An 18,023-nucleotide genomic window follows, 5' to 3' on the forward strand; every position below is an offset into this window, starting at 1 on the left:
GGAGGAGAACAGGGTCTTCTATCCTGCCACTCGCGGATATCTATTCGGTAAACAGACAGACAGATGGACAGACAATGATGCTCATCGCTCGATGGACAAAAGCGTCTATTGCGTAAACACTCGAACAGGACCTGACCCGGGGGCTGCTTCGCGTACAAGATAGTTGGGAGCTACGGGGCGAGAAGGGGGCGAAACGTGAAATTCGTGAAGCACAGCATCCTTCGCTCCAGATCACCGGGGATAAACCGAACCGCGAGAGAGAGCGCTCCTCTTACCGACTTCTTTATTCCGACGTATTGTCGGCGGTGGAGAGATCTCACGACGGCGATAGGATTTACGTGAATCGGAAATTCAATCGTAGAAAAGTAGCGAGAAACGTCCCCGAAATGAGAGGGGCCACCCGGTTCGCTTGTTTCTCTTGGGATCCGATTTCGATCGAATCGATTTCGATCTGTATGTACGACACACTTTTTGAAAGTCTCAGAGATCACGATAGTTTTTTATGGACAAAACGGAAAAATATATACTGTGAATATCCGCTTCCGTAGAAGTTCATAAAAAGGTCTTTGTATCGTAAGCTGTAATAATAAAATAATAAATTGTATTGGTTAAAGTTTTTAATCTTGGTGGAATTTTAAAAATAATGTAGCCTTTACTCTCTCAAGAACTCTAAATTAATAATGCCTCTTTTTACTTTCTCAAACGATAGGGAAAACGTCGCAACTGAGATTTGCTTCAAAACTTCTTTTAAAGACAGAACATTGACAAATACCAGCGCGTCGTATTTTGATGACCTTTTTGAGCGATCGAACGTGTCTGAATTATTTCCTTTCCGGGACGCGTGGAGCTCAACGTTTCCACATTACGATTTTACGACTCGTGAAGTGTAGCCCTACCGGATCGCCTGGACTCTCTATCTCTTTCCAGCGCGTATATTTAATTAAAGGAATTAGAAGCGATATTACACGGCGGTTCGGTCGACGGATTTACGCCGTCCCCCTTCTGCCGCGCTCCACGTACGCGGTAGGATCCGCGTGTATCTATATATCCCACGAGACTTTTTGCACGCCCAGATTTCCCATCGAGATCGTAGACTACCGACTACTTCCCGAGGCGACTCCCGCGGGGAAATAAGTCGACGAAATGAATCCGCGCGTGACTTTTCCCGCGGGAGTAAATTGAGAGAGCTCTGCGATGCGAACTTGCGCACGAAACGGCGCGTTGAATATTAACGTATATATATATATGAAATTCTCTCATCCAAATGCGATAACTTTGAATATGAGGACGTATCTCAGTTTTCGAACTCTCAACTATCAATCGGTGACTTTTAATTCCCAGTTCGCGACCAATTCCCATTCAAACTCTTGGCTCTGACTAGGATACGGCAAATTACGGCAGCTTTGAAAACACGTACCAATTTTTCTTAGAAAATAATACGGATCACTGTGCAAATCGTGATAAGCATAATTAAATAGGTTATTTAAAGTCTCAAGAAGTAAGTAGTTTTATTCTTTTTTCTCTTATACACTCAAAGGACCTGGCTATTAGAAAAATCCGTCAAATTTCTTAAAATTATTTTGTCTCCATGATAAAATCAGAGGCAAAGAATTTAAACAGGTTTCGTACCTTTAAATTAGTATAATTTCTTAGATTATAGATAATACGAAATATTAAAAACTACGTTTAATCATTTTCAAAAAATCAAATTTTCACGCAAACTATAAAAATTAAATTCATTGCGATATATCTTATTATTTCTTCTCTAATTTCTAATACTTCGCTATAAGATAATATTTTATATATTCACGTTATGCATCATATTTTTCGTTACTACACAAGATTTTACATTATATAAACAATTAATTTTTCATCCTTTAAATAAATACAACAATTTTGTTATACTCCATTTTAATTCGCAAACTTCTCGTCGCCTCAGCATGAACCTTCATTAGTACTCTCCCAGCTCCAAGTTAATTTTCTTGAATATTCTTTCGAAATATTCAGATGAGGAGTATTTCAATTGATCTCCCCATCTGCGTTCATCGGCGCGGCCTAACGAGTTCAAAGCCGCACCGATTCTTAATGACTCAGTTTCTCGCATATTTCACGTTTTACACGGCGCGTGTATAAGCGGCGCGTGCGCGCGGGAGGCCTCGTTATCTCAAGAAGATTCTTTATCCCGGATTACAAACGACAAAGGAATAAATTGTTTTCGAGAAATCTGCCGGGCACAAGCAGATCGGAGCTCTCGCTAATAGTGCTTTCTACTCTTCCTTGTTCTTCCTTGTTCTTCCTTGTCGACTCTTCCTTGTTCTTCCCTTCGTCTTTCTCGGGGGGTAGCGCGAACACGAGTAGTACCCTCTGTTAGAGGTAACTCACCCTCTTTTCCGAGGACTACCCCCTTCCTTCATATTTTACTTCTCTCTCTTTCTCTCTTTTTCTTCATCTCTATCTCTCCGTCTATCTTTGTTTCTCTCCTTCAGAAAACAGAAGCGAATAAGAGATCGTAGAATCGTAGTGAAGCGGCAAGAGCAAGTATGTAAGCCGAATGAGGAGGGCGAACTGCACGGAAAGGTGAGGAGAAAGAGGAAAGGAGAAAGAGAGTCGAAGTGCAGCGAATCGTGCATGTATATCCGTGGTGCGCGTGGATTCTCTCTCGCGGACGCGTCTCTCTGTCGACACGCACGTGTGTATACATCGACGGAAGCGCACAGAAGCTTCGTCTCTTCGGGACGACGAGAGACATGGAGCGAATAAGAGAGAGAAAGGGAGAGATAGATGGAGGAGGGAGATAGAAAGAGGGAGAGAAAGAGAGAGATAGAAACAGAGAGGCAGAAAGGCAGAGAGAAAGAGTAAGAGAGAGAGGTAGATAGATAGAGAGAGAGAAAGAGAGAGAGAGAGAGAGAGAGAGAGAGAGAGAGAGAGAGAGAGAGAGAGAGAGAGAGAGAGAGAGAGAGAATCTCTTCGAAGACTCATGGGTATAGGTGAGCCTCTATAGAAGGTCCGATGGGCGTGGTGCCTGTGACGGTTTTCGCCCAATGGGAATTCAGAATCCTCCTGGCTAGGAGCACAATGTACATGGGCACTTTGTGTGCGATGGAGACCGTCTACCTCCTCGACAAAGAACGCGAAGTCGAATCCGAATGCCGTGTCCCCGAGAAACCGATTGTCAGGAGAGCGCAGCCTCTTCCTGGACTTCCACCATCGGAGGTCGGCGAAGAGCGGCGGTGAACGGGATCGCCGATTGCGCGCCGATCCAGCGTTACGTCGCTCGATATACGTTCCGGAGTTCGTCGAATGCACGACATTCGGACAGTCGATATACCGTGATAGAGAGATAATTTATTCGTTATCGAAATATTTCAAAATTACAAAATATTAATTTCGATCTTTACCGCGACGTTTTTATTGTGACTTTACTTCCTGCCGGACGTTTCATTGTCAATTTTTAAATTCGAAGTAAAATTGCCGGATGTTTAGTTGTCAATTTCAAACTCGAGGTAAAATCGCATAAATTTTATCACATATTAAAATCTCATTACAGTGTATAGATCATTTTTTGTATTACTTTAAACATTCAAACATAAAATTAAATAAATGACTTTTTTTACTCTGTGCGGTCATATGAGGTAATTGCAAGATCGATTGTTAGTGTCCTACATCGCGAGACACGGTTGCAAATTTTACGTATCGTTCTTCACGATTCCACTCTATCGAATAAAAGTTGAAGAAGAAAGTATAAAAGGAAACGGAAAGGGAAAGCGGCAAAACTGTTTCGCGAAATACGACGCGGCGCGTTGTGACAGTGAAAGTTCCGGGAACTCTCACGATTGCATTCAGCCATCGTTAATTATTTAGCACAGTAAATTAAGCGCGAAATGAAAAGACTCGCTCATAATTACGCTGTATATCGCGGCATACCCTCGTATTTAGAAATCGCAATAGCACGTATTAACATTCGTTGAAATCGGCCTGTAAAAAACTTACGATCTGCACGATTGACGGCGCATAATACGGCTGGCGTCTCGATAGAGCAGACTCGCTCCGAGTCTCGCGAGATCGATACCGGGTGCTCGCGATAAATTCTCTTCTCGCGGAGGCATGCGTTTCTCCTGCATTTGTCCGCTGCTTCCTCTCTCGTTTAAAAAAATCCATCACCACCCACGACGGAAACCGATCGTCTCATCGCGACATAGCGCGCCGGCCAGACGAGATGTGGACCGCGAGAAAGAGAGATAGAGATAGAGAGAGAGAGAGGCTAGAGAGCAATGCGCCGATGCAGAGAGGGATGAAAATAGAGGAAGGGGGAACGGGAAGGGGGAAGGGAGGAAGAAGGAAAGCCGTACGACGTACTGGTGGTCTCATTAAACGCAGCTTCGTGTAACGCGACTACGTAATGAGAATCGGTTAATTAGAGCCGCGACGCGGGGCGGTTTCGTCTGGTACACACGGATCGCATCACCGTATGCGTATGCGTACACACCCGATTTACATTTCCATGCGGCAGGGGAGAGAGAATATGCGCGCATAAAGTGTCAGAGAACGAAGAACCGTCGAAGAGCGAAAAGGGGAGACGAGAAGCGACGAAGTCGACGGAAAGATAATCCGAGCAGCAACCGTTAAAAAAATTGTCATAATTGGGAATAATATCGTTTTTTAATCGTATTTATCGTATTCTTGTTACATCTTGTCTTGACTAGTAATTACTTGTTGAAATCGTTAACCCACGAACATCATCGCGCTCGAAAATCTTAAAATTAAACTTGTATTTTACGCGCGCACACATTTTCAAGAGTATATTTTATATACTTTTAATTCTCTAGGTATTTAAAAACATATGTATATCTGACGATATTTTCTTTAATAGCGATATTTGTAACTATTCGAAAAATATAGTAAATTAAATTAATTACTTCCATCAATAGATCAGTAGACATCAATGTTTCGAATAAACTATTTCAAATCTTCTAAAATCCATATCAGCCTTTGCATCTTCATGAAAAAATTAATAATTTAAAAATTTGATAAGAATTTGACTCGATAAGAATTTGATGAATGCGCCAACGCGGTAAACGGTATCAATTTGATAGGGAGGAAGCGACAGACAAGGGGGAACAGCATAAGCGTCACAAGGAAGTCCTCATCGTTGTCATCGTCGTCGTCGTCGTCGATGAAATGCCGCTGAAGAGCACATTGACGCAGATTCCCGGCATTGTTTTCCTCGTCGGCATCGTCGAGAATATCGCGGGCCCGCGAATGGAAGCTCGGGCACGGAAATCCAAGCCCGCTTCATTCCACTCTCACCTCCTTTCGTATATACCCGGTCGCTTCCAGGCGCATTTTTAATTTCGCATTGTCGACGTCGTCGTCATCGTCATCGTCCTGATATCTCCTTCAGCAAGGGTCGCATTACACCCGCCCACGATGAGAAGTCACTTCGGCCCCCTGTCTCGTGTCTCATCCTTACGTTCCCATCCACGGCGTTACATTATAAACGTTTCTGTCGTATAACGAATGAACCGTTGCGTTGGTATCAGAGCTCCGCGCAATGTGACCTTGTCGTCGCTATGTTTCATCTTTTTCTATTTTTTTAAATTTCCCTGATCATCGCATGGTTTAATAAATATCAACATATATATAAGGACAATTTTTTTAATTTGAAATGTTTTAAACTGCTCAGAATAACTTTACAAGTTTTCCCTATTTGTTATAAGTAAGATCTGTTTTCTAAAAACTATTCACGATTAAATTTACGTAATAAAAGCGATTATTAAATTATACATATATCATTTCACAGGAAGATTCTGTAATTATTATACGCATTTCATGTTTCTTAATATCTGACTTAATCCATAATGGATTTTACATGAGTGTAATCAAGAAAACATATTCCTGTGTGCCTCATGCAATATGGAAATGCGTGCAATAATTGCGCTTCGATATGTAGAATTACAGAATGAAACTCTTTGACAAGTAAGAGGTCTCTTTGATGATGAATATCATCACCGATGAATAATAAAGAACGACAGAAGTTTTTAAAGACGCGGCGGCAGTTCGTTAATGAATTCTGCGACAAGTGGAAGAAAATGTAAAGATAGAATAAATACAAGAGAGAAGACAGAGAGGCATTGTCATTCAAGCATAAGTGATATTCATTATGCTATCTAATAAGGAGACTACGAATAGATTTCGCTTCGTCACGGCGTTTCTTAGTATACAGGGTGTTTCCTGAGTAATGTCGAAAACTCCAAGAAGTAATTTCCTGGACAATTTAAAAAAAAAAAAAGTTTCTATGAACATGGGTCTGGAAATGCTTTCATGCAGAATATGGCCCTTCAAAGTTTTATCTTTCTTTAACTTTGAAGGCCTATAACTCTGCAGGGAAGCATTTCCGGACCCTTGTTCATAGAAATTTTTTTCTTTAAAATTATTGAAGGAATCATTTCCTGAATTTTTTGACATCACTTAAGAAAAAAACTTATTTTTCTTCAATTTTGAATGCCTATAACTCTGTAGGAAAGCATTTCCGGTCCCATGTTCATAGAAACTTTTTTTTTAAATCATCCAAAGAATCACTTCCTGGAATTTTCACTTATGAAACACCCTGTATAATAAATTTGTAGATAAGAAGAAATAACAAACTGCGAGTTTTTAACTTTTCATTAACACGTTGACTGCCAATTAACTTGCGATTCGGCCCATTGTCTTATTATCGGACTTATTTATTGTCTTATTGTACATTCATTAACACGTCTACTAATACTGATATTTATTATTTTTATATATTATATTTTGGGTTTTGAATAATTTACCATGCATAACTCAAATTGATGTCAGGAACCCTTTTCCCAAATATAGCATGGCAGTCAACGTGTTACGCATTTTTTTCGTAATTTACTGAAAATAAAAAGTGTAACAAACAAATCAACAATAATCATTAATAAATAAATATCATCTAGATAACAAAAAATAATTTTTTTTCTATTATATGGTTACTCTTTCCACCCCTTTCTTCGCATCCCACCCGGTATGCCGGGTTCGCGTCTCAGCTAGCTCGTGCCCCAGACATTTCCGGCATTCGTTCGCAGATGGAGCCACGAAGTCCATCGCTCTTCTCGCCGATACCAATTGGAGATTGTCGCCTCTTTTTTTTTCGCAATTAATCGCATACCGGATGGGTCGAGTTTACTTGGCAAAGAGAGAGTGAGAGAAATATATGCTCGCAAAGACGCCCGCTGTGGGAAACAGAGGCTCGATTATTCCGAGGGAGTCTACAACAATCGAGAAGTAGCTACGGGCCCAGTGTTGTACGCCGCGCGGACGACCGCCGCGATCGGCGCGGCGTTTGTAACGACCAATTAAGAGAATTAAGAGTCATTAATTAGCATTCACTTCCTTCCCGGCCCGCTGACGCGCGCGCAACGAGGAATTCTTTGCGCTGTGGGCGCGTTATTGGCTGAATGCCTTCTCGGTACTCGGCACTTTCGTTTAAGCCGCGGCGCGGCGGCGGCCGATCCGAACACCGCCTTCGGACTTCCGCTTCAGGCTTCAATAAATCCGACCTTTTTGCCTAAACGCTCGGCCGGGAATACTCTCACCTCGTTTATATGCGATTTTACGCGTCGGTTGGCGCGCCGTTGACAAAAAAAAATCGCCCCGGCGCGCGAGCGAAGACCGTGCGAACCGGAATTGCCGCGAAATTAACGTTGAGAGTTAGTTGATTTAATTTTTCCGAGAGTCATGTATAGCGCGCGGATGTTGGTTAACGCCGAACGAAAATATTCCTTGCGCGGCTGGAAGTTCGTAACTCTCCGCATATTTAGCTTAGCAAAAATTATACAAAGTGCACGCAACATTTCTATACATCGCGAACGATAATTTTGCAACTTTGCACTCGACATGGAAATTTCTATTTAGATTAAAAATTCAGTCCTCTCGTAAAGCAGATCCAAAAACGTAGATAAAAAATTTCTTAACAAAATGTTTTTTTTGCCCCGTATTTATTTACTACGAACGTATTTATTACTAACGTTACGTTCACGAACTGGACGGTGGTGTTCTACCGCAGAATCGTATCGCGCGTAACATTCCGAAAAATACGTTTTAATACAGCGGCGGTGATTACTGTCGCATTCGCTGATAAACGTTACGCACAGTCGCCGTAAAGAAGAAAGAAGGCGATGGAGTGCGAGAGACGGAGGACACGGTCGCGTAATCTACGTATGCAGGAATAAAGAGAAGTAAGAGAGAGAGAGAGAAAGAGAGAGAGAGAGAGAGGAGAGAGACAGAGAAAGAAAAAAAAGGAAGGGAAAATATGCATGTGTGTGAGCGACAAAAGGGGATGAAGAGAGAACGGGAGATGGGCGGCATCCTTTGATCTCGCACGCACACACGAGTCTCGCGCGGGGGCAAAAAGGACACGCACGTATCTTCCGCAAAAAGACCCATACATATTCATGATCGACACACGCGCGCGCGCACGCGCGTGCACACAGGCGGCTTTTGTTTAACGCCGTGTGCGCGCATATTGTGCGTATGCATGCTATAAAGTATACCCAGGCTAGAGAAGTGCACGGCGATGCAGAATGCGCGGGAGAAGTTTCTGCACTTAACTAAGCGCTCGCGAATGTACTTTCCTTTCCCTGTCTCATCCCCCTTCCCCTCCCATGGTCCACCTACATTTCATTCCACTGCCGCATTCTCTCTTTCCGCGTGAATATGTGTTTACGCGACGAGGGGAGGGAAGTATCGATAATGAAAGAACCCGATGGATGTTGATATCGAAATTGTAGGTATATATTGCCGATAGTGGTCCGCTCTTATTTTAATACAAGGCTCAAACAGCGATAAAATAAACATGGAGCATTCCGATATACAATACTCTGAACATAGTAAATTTCTTTCCTGATAACAAAGAAAGACACGTTATAAAATTTCTACGGAATTCATTTCGACTCGAAATGCACGGTTGATCAATTATCATTTTTGTATTGTATCTTATTAATTTTTATTAATTTTACTCAAATCGCTGTACATGTATGCGTGTGTTTGCGTTGCAAACAAAAAAAAATTAAATCGACCAGACATTATTTTAAGAGACGACGACAAGTATGTTGGCGTCGATTGGCGAAACGGTGGCGGTGATTCCCGACACGCCCGGAGGCGCCCGGCGCCCGCGATTTACCTGCGAGAAACATTTCCGCCCGAACGAAAAGCGCCCATACCGAAGTTCTACACGATCGATTCCACGTGAATTACATTAGGGAATGCGCGGCCGAATTCGTCGAACGAACGTGTTTCGCGAGTTCACGCTTTAAATTATCCCGGCGTTAAGAGACCAATGTAGTTAATTTCGCGTTTTTTCGGTATCCGTTAACATTGGAAAAAAGTCTCAAAAATCTCCGGTTTGCGTTAAATATTTGTAACAATAATACACGAATAAAGTGTAACATGCTAGTGAGGCCTTAAGAGTCCAAAGGATGGAAAATTATAGATCGCAAGAACTATTTAAAAAAAATCAGGTTATTATTAAATACGTGAAAAAAGAAAAAAAACAAGTATAAGGCAATATATTAACGAGACGAATTAAGAAATGTTTTTCCCAGCCCGTCCGATTTGCACATCAGAAAATTGAATAAGCGGATGAAATTCTGAAAGCCGAGAAGACTCAGATTGTCCCATTCTGCAGTTGGAATATCCGGAATAGTTAGCGGAATCCTGGAAATTCTGAAAGGGACGATTCCAGGACGTCGGGCGGTCTTGCCGAGCATGTGGAATTATGTAAGATCGCGGGTCGTTTGGAATTCGCAAGGGCGGCGCTTTTTGAATCGCGGATCCTTTCTCGGAAGGAGGTGGATCGTCGTGGCTTCTATCGACCGACCGACGATTAAGCGACCGTGCAATCGCGGCTATTCGATCGCGAACTCATCGCTACTGAATTAAACTCGAAAATTGTTCAAACCTTCTTCGTAATTTATTTAATTTATTTAAATATTATATGATATCATCTATACATTATACCCTTTTTTCCTAAATTAATTTTCTGTAGCTAATTTAAGTATTTTGCGACACTATTTTATCATTGGGATCGATAATGATATTCGCGCAATTTTCTAAAGTCGATCGGCAGCTGCGTGAGATGTAACCGGAAGCAACCGGGAACGCCGTCGCGGAACGAACCGCGGCAGAAGCGGGATACAGAAGAGACGGCGCAAGAGAAGGAAGAAAGGGGGTCAATATAAAAGAAGGAGCGCGGAGGGGTAGAGGGATGCCGCGGACCACCCGAGAGAGAGGTTCAGGACTGGTTGGAAACCGGCGCGGCGGCGCACGCCGTATTCGTTCGGGGGGTCCCTTATCTTATTCGCTTACCCGGGGACCGTCCGAACCGACGAGACCTGTCCGCGAACCTTTCGCTCTCGCGAGGGCTCCCCGACATCCTATTATCGCTCGGCAGCTACATTTTTCCGAGGTCAATCCTAGGTGCACACGTACGAGAAACACTTTCATCGTGTCAGGATTTTTCGTAATTTGCGAAGTTTTAAAGTTTCAAGCACTGATCGAGAAATCAAACGACGCGACAGATTTCTTTCTCACAGAAAAAAGAAAGCAAAAACACAGTATCCTTTCGTACCAGTTCTTCTCCACCGAACAGTCATCACGATGGTTCGTAAATAACCGAGACTCATTAGCCGCGGAATCAATTTCGCCGAACGCCGCGGGTTTATTATCGCTCCGCGGATAACGCGCCGAATGTTTTACGACTTGTCGAGTATCTTAGCGGCTCGCGTTGGCGCTTCGATAATCCTTTACCCTGGAATTCGGGGCCGAAGTGCATAGCCGCCGCCGTTCGAAGGAAAAGGACTCCCAGCGAAGGGAGAAAAAAAAGGCGCGGGGACAGGGGAGGGAGTGAGAGAGTCTCATTGTGAGAAGGGTATACGTGTACACAGGAGACGTGAGATCCGTTGGACCCGCATGCGGACCTTATTGTGTCCCGAAAGGGCATATACAGTAGAGGTACCTTAATGTCGGCACGGATGAAAGCGTGGGTCCTCCTTTGTCTTTTGCTCGCGAAGCTGCCACAGCAAGTAGCGTGCTCTGCGGGTAGCCCTGCACCATTCCAGGACTACCGTTCCAGGTTTCTATCTTTCCCTTTCCATTCCCCTTTTCTTCTCTCGCATATCTCGCGAGTCGCGAGAAGAAACGTATAAAAGAATGAACGGTAAGGAGCAGTAAGGAGTTTCGACACTCGATTTCAGAATCAAATTCAAATTTTCATTCTCATACGAGGCGTCACTATTTTACACCCCAAAGGACTTACCATAAATAATTTTATATCGCAATAAAAATTGCTTCTACGGCCATTAATCGTTATTGCTGATATAATATAATTTAAGTATCTATGGTGATTATGTAATTAAGCAAAATTTATATCAAACCGATACGAAATCTCGGGACAGTTGCTCCCCTTAAAAGCCACCCAGAAGAGAACGCGAGAACGCGGGTCGTGCAAGAGCGAAACGGCACGATCGGCGAGCTCCTTCTGGGAAGAGTCCTCGGCGATGGTACCACGGTTGGTACCTTCGGCATAAAAGGCGGATCCCCGGCGCATTATTAATGTCAGGACGTCACAGGGCATGTAGCGCTGCATATTCCGTTGCATGCTCAGGCGCAAAGACAATTCGCGGCGACGACGACGGCGATGACACGATGACGACGACGACAACGACGACAGGCTGCCACGGGGACACAATATATAATTCCGCGTTCGCCGATAATTATTATGACTTCCCAAGTTTCCTGCCGCACAATGAGTCTCGTCGCTGCCGGTTATTTCGAACTTATCCTTTCCGCGCGCGGCCCCTCCTCCCCGAACCTCGTCCCCCGGACAGAGACGAGCCTGTCTCCACGTCGCCGTCGTCTTCTACTGGTAATAAAGTGACATTAGCCGGCATGCGATTCCGCGATAAACTTTCGAAATTTATTCGTCCAACCCTCTCGATGTCCCTTCCCCCCTACCAACGCGGCGCATCACGCTCCCTCCGTTCTACGAACGATTTAAGTTTTTCGAATTCTCCGGTAAATGTTACGTCAAGCTAATCGGGCGCTATGGCTGGCACGTAAAACATGCGGCTTACGAGTCGCATGCGGCTCACCAAACAAAGTGACTGCGGCGGGCCGACTCCTCAAGTTTCGCATTTTCCTTCCATCAACACCTCTCTCTCTCTCTTGCAGCGGAATACATCTGAGATCCGTGTACGCGATTGTCCCTTTTCCCAAGCTTAGAAATGAAATATTTCACTGTCACCCCGCGGTTTATACGATTTTGCTTACGTCAAGTGGATTAATTGCATTTTTTGAAAGCGAGTTAAATGTCGTAACAAGTCTCGACGGTGAGTCGACGGCAACGGCGGTATCGATTAAACCGCGACGCTAGAAAATTCTCTATTCCCTTTCGAGGACCTAATTTATGCGGCTCTCCAACGAGCTAAGTTTACAGTTTGGCGGCTAGCAGTACCACTCGACCTCCGGCAGAGCGTGACAGCGCCAGGTTTAAAGCATAAAGCAAATTATAACTGGGAAAAGCAGGATGTCGTGCAAAGCGGCACACCTACGCACGTATATCCCTGGCTACACACATACGAAAATCGGGGGTATCATGACTAATTCCCATCGAGTCGTTCCATCCTGATTTGCCTAATTAGGGATGCGCATCGAAGAACGGATCGTAAATAACAGATAATTGCCTTGATATTTCGTCAAGAACATATTTCATTTAGCGTAACGTGTATAAGTGCGATTCTTTTGCTCAAACGTGGCCTTTTAAAAATAGAGAAATTATGGATCTAAATTCTTATAACCTTGTAAAAAGTAAGTAAAAAAAATAACAAGGGCACAAAATAAAGTAGAAACTTATGCTTTCTAACTTTATTCCTTCTGTCGGCAATTAATCATATATATTTATCTATTTGCTACTTATCATAGTAAAATAAGTCAATTTCAATTCTACGTCGCTATTGCACTGCATAATACGTAACATTGTTCAATGACATTAAAAAGTGATGATATATTCAACGAGGGAATCTTGAATACTCTGGAACTGCTTTGATTCGTTTCTTCATAAGAACGGAAAAAAAAGAACGTTCGCGTGCTTAGTAATTTTCGATTTGTGACGCGATGTCACGGAGGATGAGACTCGGGAGGGGACGCGTCCATAATTCCGGAAGGCGACGACGGTTCGTGCTGGCCTTCCGGTGTATTCCTGGAGACGTCCTGTCCATCTTTATGTCGTTCTCGCGGACCTGACATTACTCACGCAAATTTGACGTTAACATCGCGGAACATTTAATCCGCCGTTCGTGCAGCTCGAAATGGCACGCAATCGTCGAATATTTCGCGACGTTCCAGCATCATTGTCGCTTTATGCACTTCAGCCGATGTTATAATTACTCAAACTCAAAACATAGTTCGGCATCAAAATATAGGTAAATTTAACATATCTTTCATAGAATCCAATCGTGTAATATAAGATACACAGTAATACGAAGACAAAGAATGTTTCGTTAAAATCGAATCAGAAAAATATCTCAATCCAAAAATAAACGAATAAGTTATTTGAAAAGTAGATTTTATTTTACAAATCGCAATTGTCCTTCTGTTGACATTCGCCATGAGGAACAATATGTCACATTAAGCGTTGTACAATAAACCATTGAGTTTATGGACGATTCTGGTTAATTTAGTTGCTTTCTCAGAGAAAACTCCGAAGACTATAAACTATAGTCCCGGAAATGTGTCTTCGTCGTCAAACTTTCCGACGAGATAGGAAGTGTCATCGATCGTTAATGGGTAATAGTTCTTGCATTGCGAACAACAAATTGACCCTAGATAAGACGATTTTAAGATCAAGAAAACTATAGCGCCTCAGCGAAACAGTAAACGATTTCGTTGAATTGTGTCAAACGAGAACTGTCAACCTCAAGTAACGTACATAATAATTAATATAAAAATTTGAATGAAACTACGATGTCACTTTCGCCACGTCAGACAATTTTTTACAAAAAAAACATTATAATGTTATAGAATTACGTGTACAATGCTGTGCAGATCGTATCATTGGCAGCATTTGTTAAGAACGTATAAGATGCCAATATCTTATCGCTACAGATAGAATACTGTGTATCTTATATCGCTACAGATTGAATAATATATATATGAAAACGGCGGTTGGACGCTCGACATTGAACGAAATTACATTCTCGTCGCATTATACTAACGAAATGTGATTATGGCCCGGCCGTCCCGCTGTTTTTCGTAGACTGGTACGACCGAGGACGGTACGGGACACCGCGCATTGGCGAAGGCAAATCTAATTGTTTAGAAATTGCACGGATCGCGAACAATTAGCTGCATGCACGCGTGCAGGGTTCGAAATTACCGGCGACTCGGTGATCGTCAAGCTTATTACCGGCCGGCGCACATAAACGGTTGAGTAATTTAAATTAATATCATAGCCAAGAAACCGCTAACGATCGGAATGGCTTTCTCGGCGAGGAAACGAGAGTCCGCGTCTCCTTTTCACCTGCAGTTAAATTTGCTCGCCCATTCGGCGCAACGCGGCGTTTATACGTGAGAATTGATCGCGCAATATTTACGATCCGCGATTGATTTTTATGTCCTTTCGTTGAAAAAAAAAATCACATAAATTAACGTTTTCAAAGCAGTATTTAATTTCGACCCGTATTAACGAGTTAAATGTCGATGAATAAATCTGCCGTTTAAAGCAAGAATGTTCTTTCGATACATGTCATGCCTGCACGCAAATTTATTTATAAAGTACATAGAATTTTTCAAATCGATTCTTTATACATTCTTTAAAAAAGAGATGTAATAATTATATTAATATAAAATAAAGATTAACGAGCTGACGATCCGACGAAAGCGACAAATTGCATGACGTCGCGTCGAGAAATGCGTGACACGCGTTGAGAAATTATCCGGAAAACTTTTTAAAGTCTGACGAGATAAGTAAAACGTCGACAAAACTTCGGAAAACTTTAATAAGACCGAGGCTCTACCGCGAGACGAAGGAGAGACAAGCGCGATGGGTGACGGCTCGATCTCTCTAATTTCCAAAATTCGCACGACAGTTAAAAATCCAACGAGAGCAATCGCGGGCGTGTGTGCGTGTGTTATAGCGAGACAAAAGTCGCTAGAACGGTTGACGTTAACGACCAGCCATCACGAGACGTCGCACGACGACAAAACGAGATTTTCGCGAAACTCTACTAAATAAATCTTAAGGACAGACATAATCGCGGTTGCGAAAAACGCTGCACGAACACGATCGGTAGGAAATTAATGAATATCGTATGATGAATCGCGCGGGAACACGCATTATTCAACTCTCTAAGCGTACACGCGAATTTTTAACATAATTTGATGCGTGAACCAATTGAGAATTCCGGATTTTATAATCGTTTAATCATGAAACGCAATAATCGTTGAAAAGATTAGATAAGATTAGATAATCGTCGAAAATAGTTACACATTTAACTAACTATTATTGTAACTTAAATTGTTACGCATTTAATATGCGCGTAATGATAAACGTGTTATAAACACTCACCACTAAACTGCTCTTGCCATGCCAGGGCTCCACAGAGAAGCGCCAGAGTCTTACCACTGCCAGTAGGGCTTTCCAAGAGACAATTCTGCTCCTTAGTACATCCTACAATGAGCTGCACACATAATATTCAACATAATTAATAACGTAATAAAACTATGATGAAAGAGCAACAACATTGATTTAATCACACAATCATAGTACTTACACTATTCATTACTGCCATCTGACATGGATATGGTTTGACAGGAAACTTAACTTTGACTCCAGCTATCATTCTTTCATGCTGTATTCTAACTTGAGGCGGTGAATCATCTTTCTTAGGGCTCAAGTATATGATCTCATCTTCACTGCAGCTTAAGTCGTCAGAGCTTTTCAAATCTTTCATTAGTTTTTGTCTCTTGTTAGGTATCTCTTCAGGCATCGCGTTTCTCGTGCCACTGCTCTCAGGAAATACATTTTGATGCAGTATATCAGTAGCGAAGATTGACTTATTCCAGTTAAACATTGACTGGCTTTTAGGAATATTTTCAGAAACAGCATTAGCCATCGTAACATCTTCCTCACTATCTAAATCATCTGATATATCATGCTTCGAATTACATTTGGCAGCATCTGTCACACTATTCGAAACGTTAGCTGCTTCATGACATGTTACATTCATGCACGCCTTTGTATTTTCCTCTATATTCAGCGAATCAAAGCTGTCATCATCCGATATTTCTACTGGATCATTAAGCGTGCCTTGTGCCTGGTTGCAGTAGCCGCTTCGCTTCAAAGACAACCTCCTCATGCTAAAAGAATACAAAGACAATGAATAAACCCGTGAAACTTTGAAGCATAATATCTAGCAATACTGAAAGCTTTCGAAACGTTAAATCTCTGCGACGGAACTCAAAGCTGAGATCAACGAATAGCTTGGAGAATTAAGGTAGGCATTGCTCTCTGTCAAGACAGGTTCACGTTGCCACGCTTGGATCACAAAGCTAACCTACAAAACGCTCGTGACACGTCGGTACCTTGAATCTTCGAGCCACTCGTCGAGTCTGGCTTTAAGCAGCGCGCATACAAATAATCCTATCACAGCAAAGATAACGCAGATTGCGATCATTACTCGACACCTGTGCAACGTAAACAGCCTCGCTGTGTGTACACATGCGACACCTTCCCACCGGTTGCTCTGTCCTAACCTCGTAACTAGCTCACCGGGCTCGCCCCCTCTTCCTCTCCAAAATGGACTACGGAATCTTCTTTTACTACCATTCGTATCTACCTGCTCACCGTACGGTAACTACTCGCGCGAACATTTCGACCTGTCAAAGCAATCTCATCGCGAATAAACGATCAAAACAATCTCGGGTCCCGGCGCGAACGACAGGGTCACGTGATTCGTTCAAAGGCGCGCGCCCGTCGCGCGACTCGCGCGTCATTTTATAAATATTTACTCGACGTCGTATATAAAAATGTTTAAATAGCATCAGACAACGCTTCAATAATATTTACGATGCGCTTGTTGCGTACGACGTGTCGCCTCGTCGAAAAGTTTTCGTTCTATTCGCGCGCGCGCGGCTTAAAAACTGACCAATTTTCCGGGGTCCTAAACAGTTAAAGCACGGACGCTGTTGCAAAACTGATCGAACTTTCCGGGGTCCTAAACTGCAAGGGCACGGACGCTGCTGCGAATCTTGCATTCCGCGATAATGGCTGTAGCGGGTGGTCGCGCGCGGTGAAGCGGGACGGGACGATCGGATTTTGTCCATTTACGCCTCTCGGAATTCGTCGCGTTTGCGTCGCGGGGTGTTTTATGCATCTTAAAGTTCTCGGGATCAGTGGACGCACGGTCGCGGCGTCGCGGAAGCTGCGCGGAAAAGCCGAGAGCGAAATGACAGTGTGCAGCGAGGTGAGTATACATACAATCGTCAATCATTGTAAGAAAGAAACGAGGCATATACCATATGCACGCAGGCTCTATCATACGTTCTATAATCGTGTTTATGTTACGCTGTATTCAATGGGCCAATTCCTTTTAGTGACACAAGTCGACACAAACATCCTATCCTATCCTTCTTAGCATTCAATGAATAACAAAGACAGAACGACACTTGTGTCGACTTGTGTCACTAAAAGGAATTAGCCTAATGTTATCGTAAATATTTTCAGTCCGCGATATTGACGGCAACGGGTGGTCGCGCGGTGGAAGCGGGTCGATCGGAATTTATTTACGCCTTTCGAAATTCATCGAGCTTGCGTTCGCTAAGTGTCGTGTGCTCCGACGAGTGTCTTATGCATCTGGTTCTCGGGATCATCGCGGAAGCTGCGCGGAAAAGCTGGGAGCGGACGGGCGGGGTGCAGCGAGGTAAGTACAATGTATAATCGCCAATCACTGTAAGAAAGAGAC

At 43.1% G+C, this 18,023-nt stretch overlaps 1 protein-coding gene across 7 annotated transcripts in view; it reads right to left on the reverse strand.

Moving 5' to 3' along the window:
- The window catches only part of LOC139821293 (Fanconi anemia group J protein homolog), a 182,876-nt gene that overhangs the window by 27,093 nt on the left and 137,760 nt on the right, over positions 1 to 18,023 (reverse strand). Inside the window, exons 1-3 of one of the 7 annotated variants that reach the window (XM_071792239.1) lie at positions 16,645 to 17,016; positions 15,834 to 16,419; positions 15,629 to 15,740 (exon numbers count right to left, since the gene is read on the reverse strand). In XM_071792239.1, coding sequence (XP_071648340.1) covers positions 15,629 to 15,740; positions 15,834 to 16,419; positions 16,645 to 16,736 — 790 coding nt within the window. In that variant the 5' untranslated portion in view covers positions 16,737 to 17,016. Of the gene's footprint in view, positions 1 to 15,628; positions 15,741 to 15,833; positions 16,420 to 16,616; positions 17,017 to 18,023 lie in introns of those variants that run through there. The other 6 variants (XM_071792280.1, XM_071792259.1, XM_071792268.1 and 3 more) reach the window with 6 other exon arrangements.

This window comes from Temnothorax longispinosus, chromosome 1 (assembly GCF_030848805.1).
Source record: "Temnothorax longispinosus isolate EJ_2023e chromosome 1, Tlon_JGU_v1, whole genome shotgun sequence".
Lineage (NCBI taxonomy): Eukaryota > Metazoa > Arthropoda > Insecta > Hymenoptera > Formicidae > Temnothorax > Temnothorax longispinosus.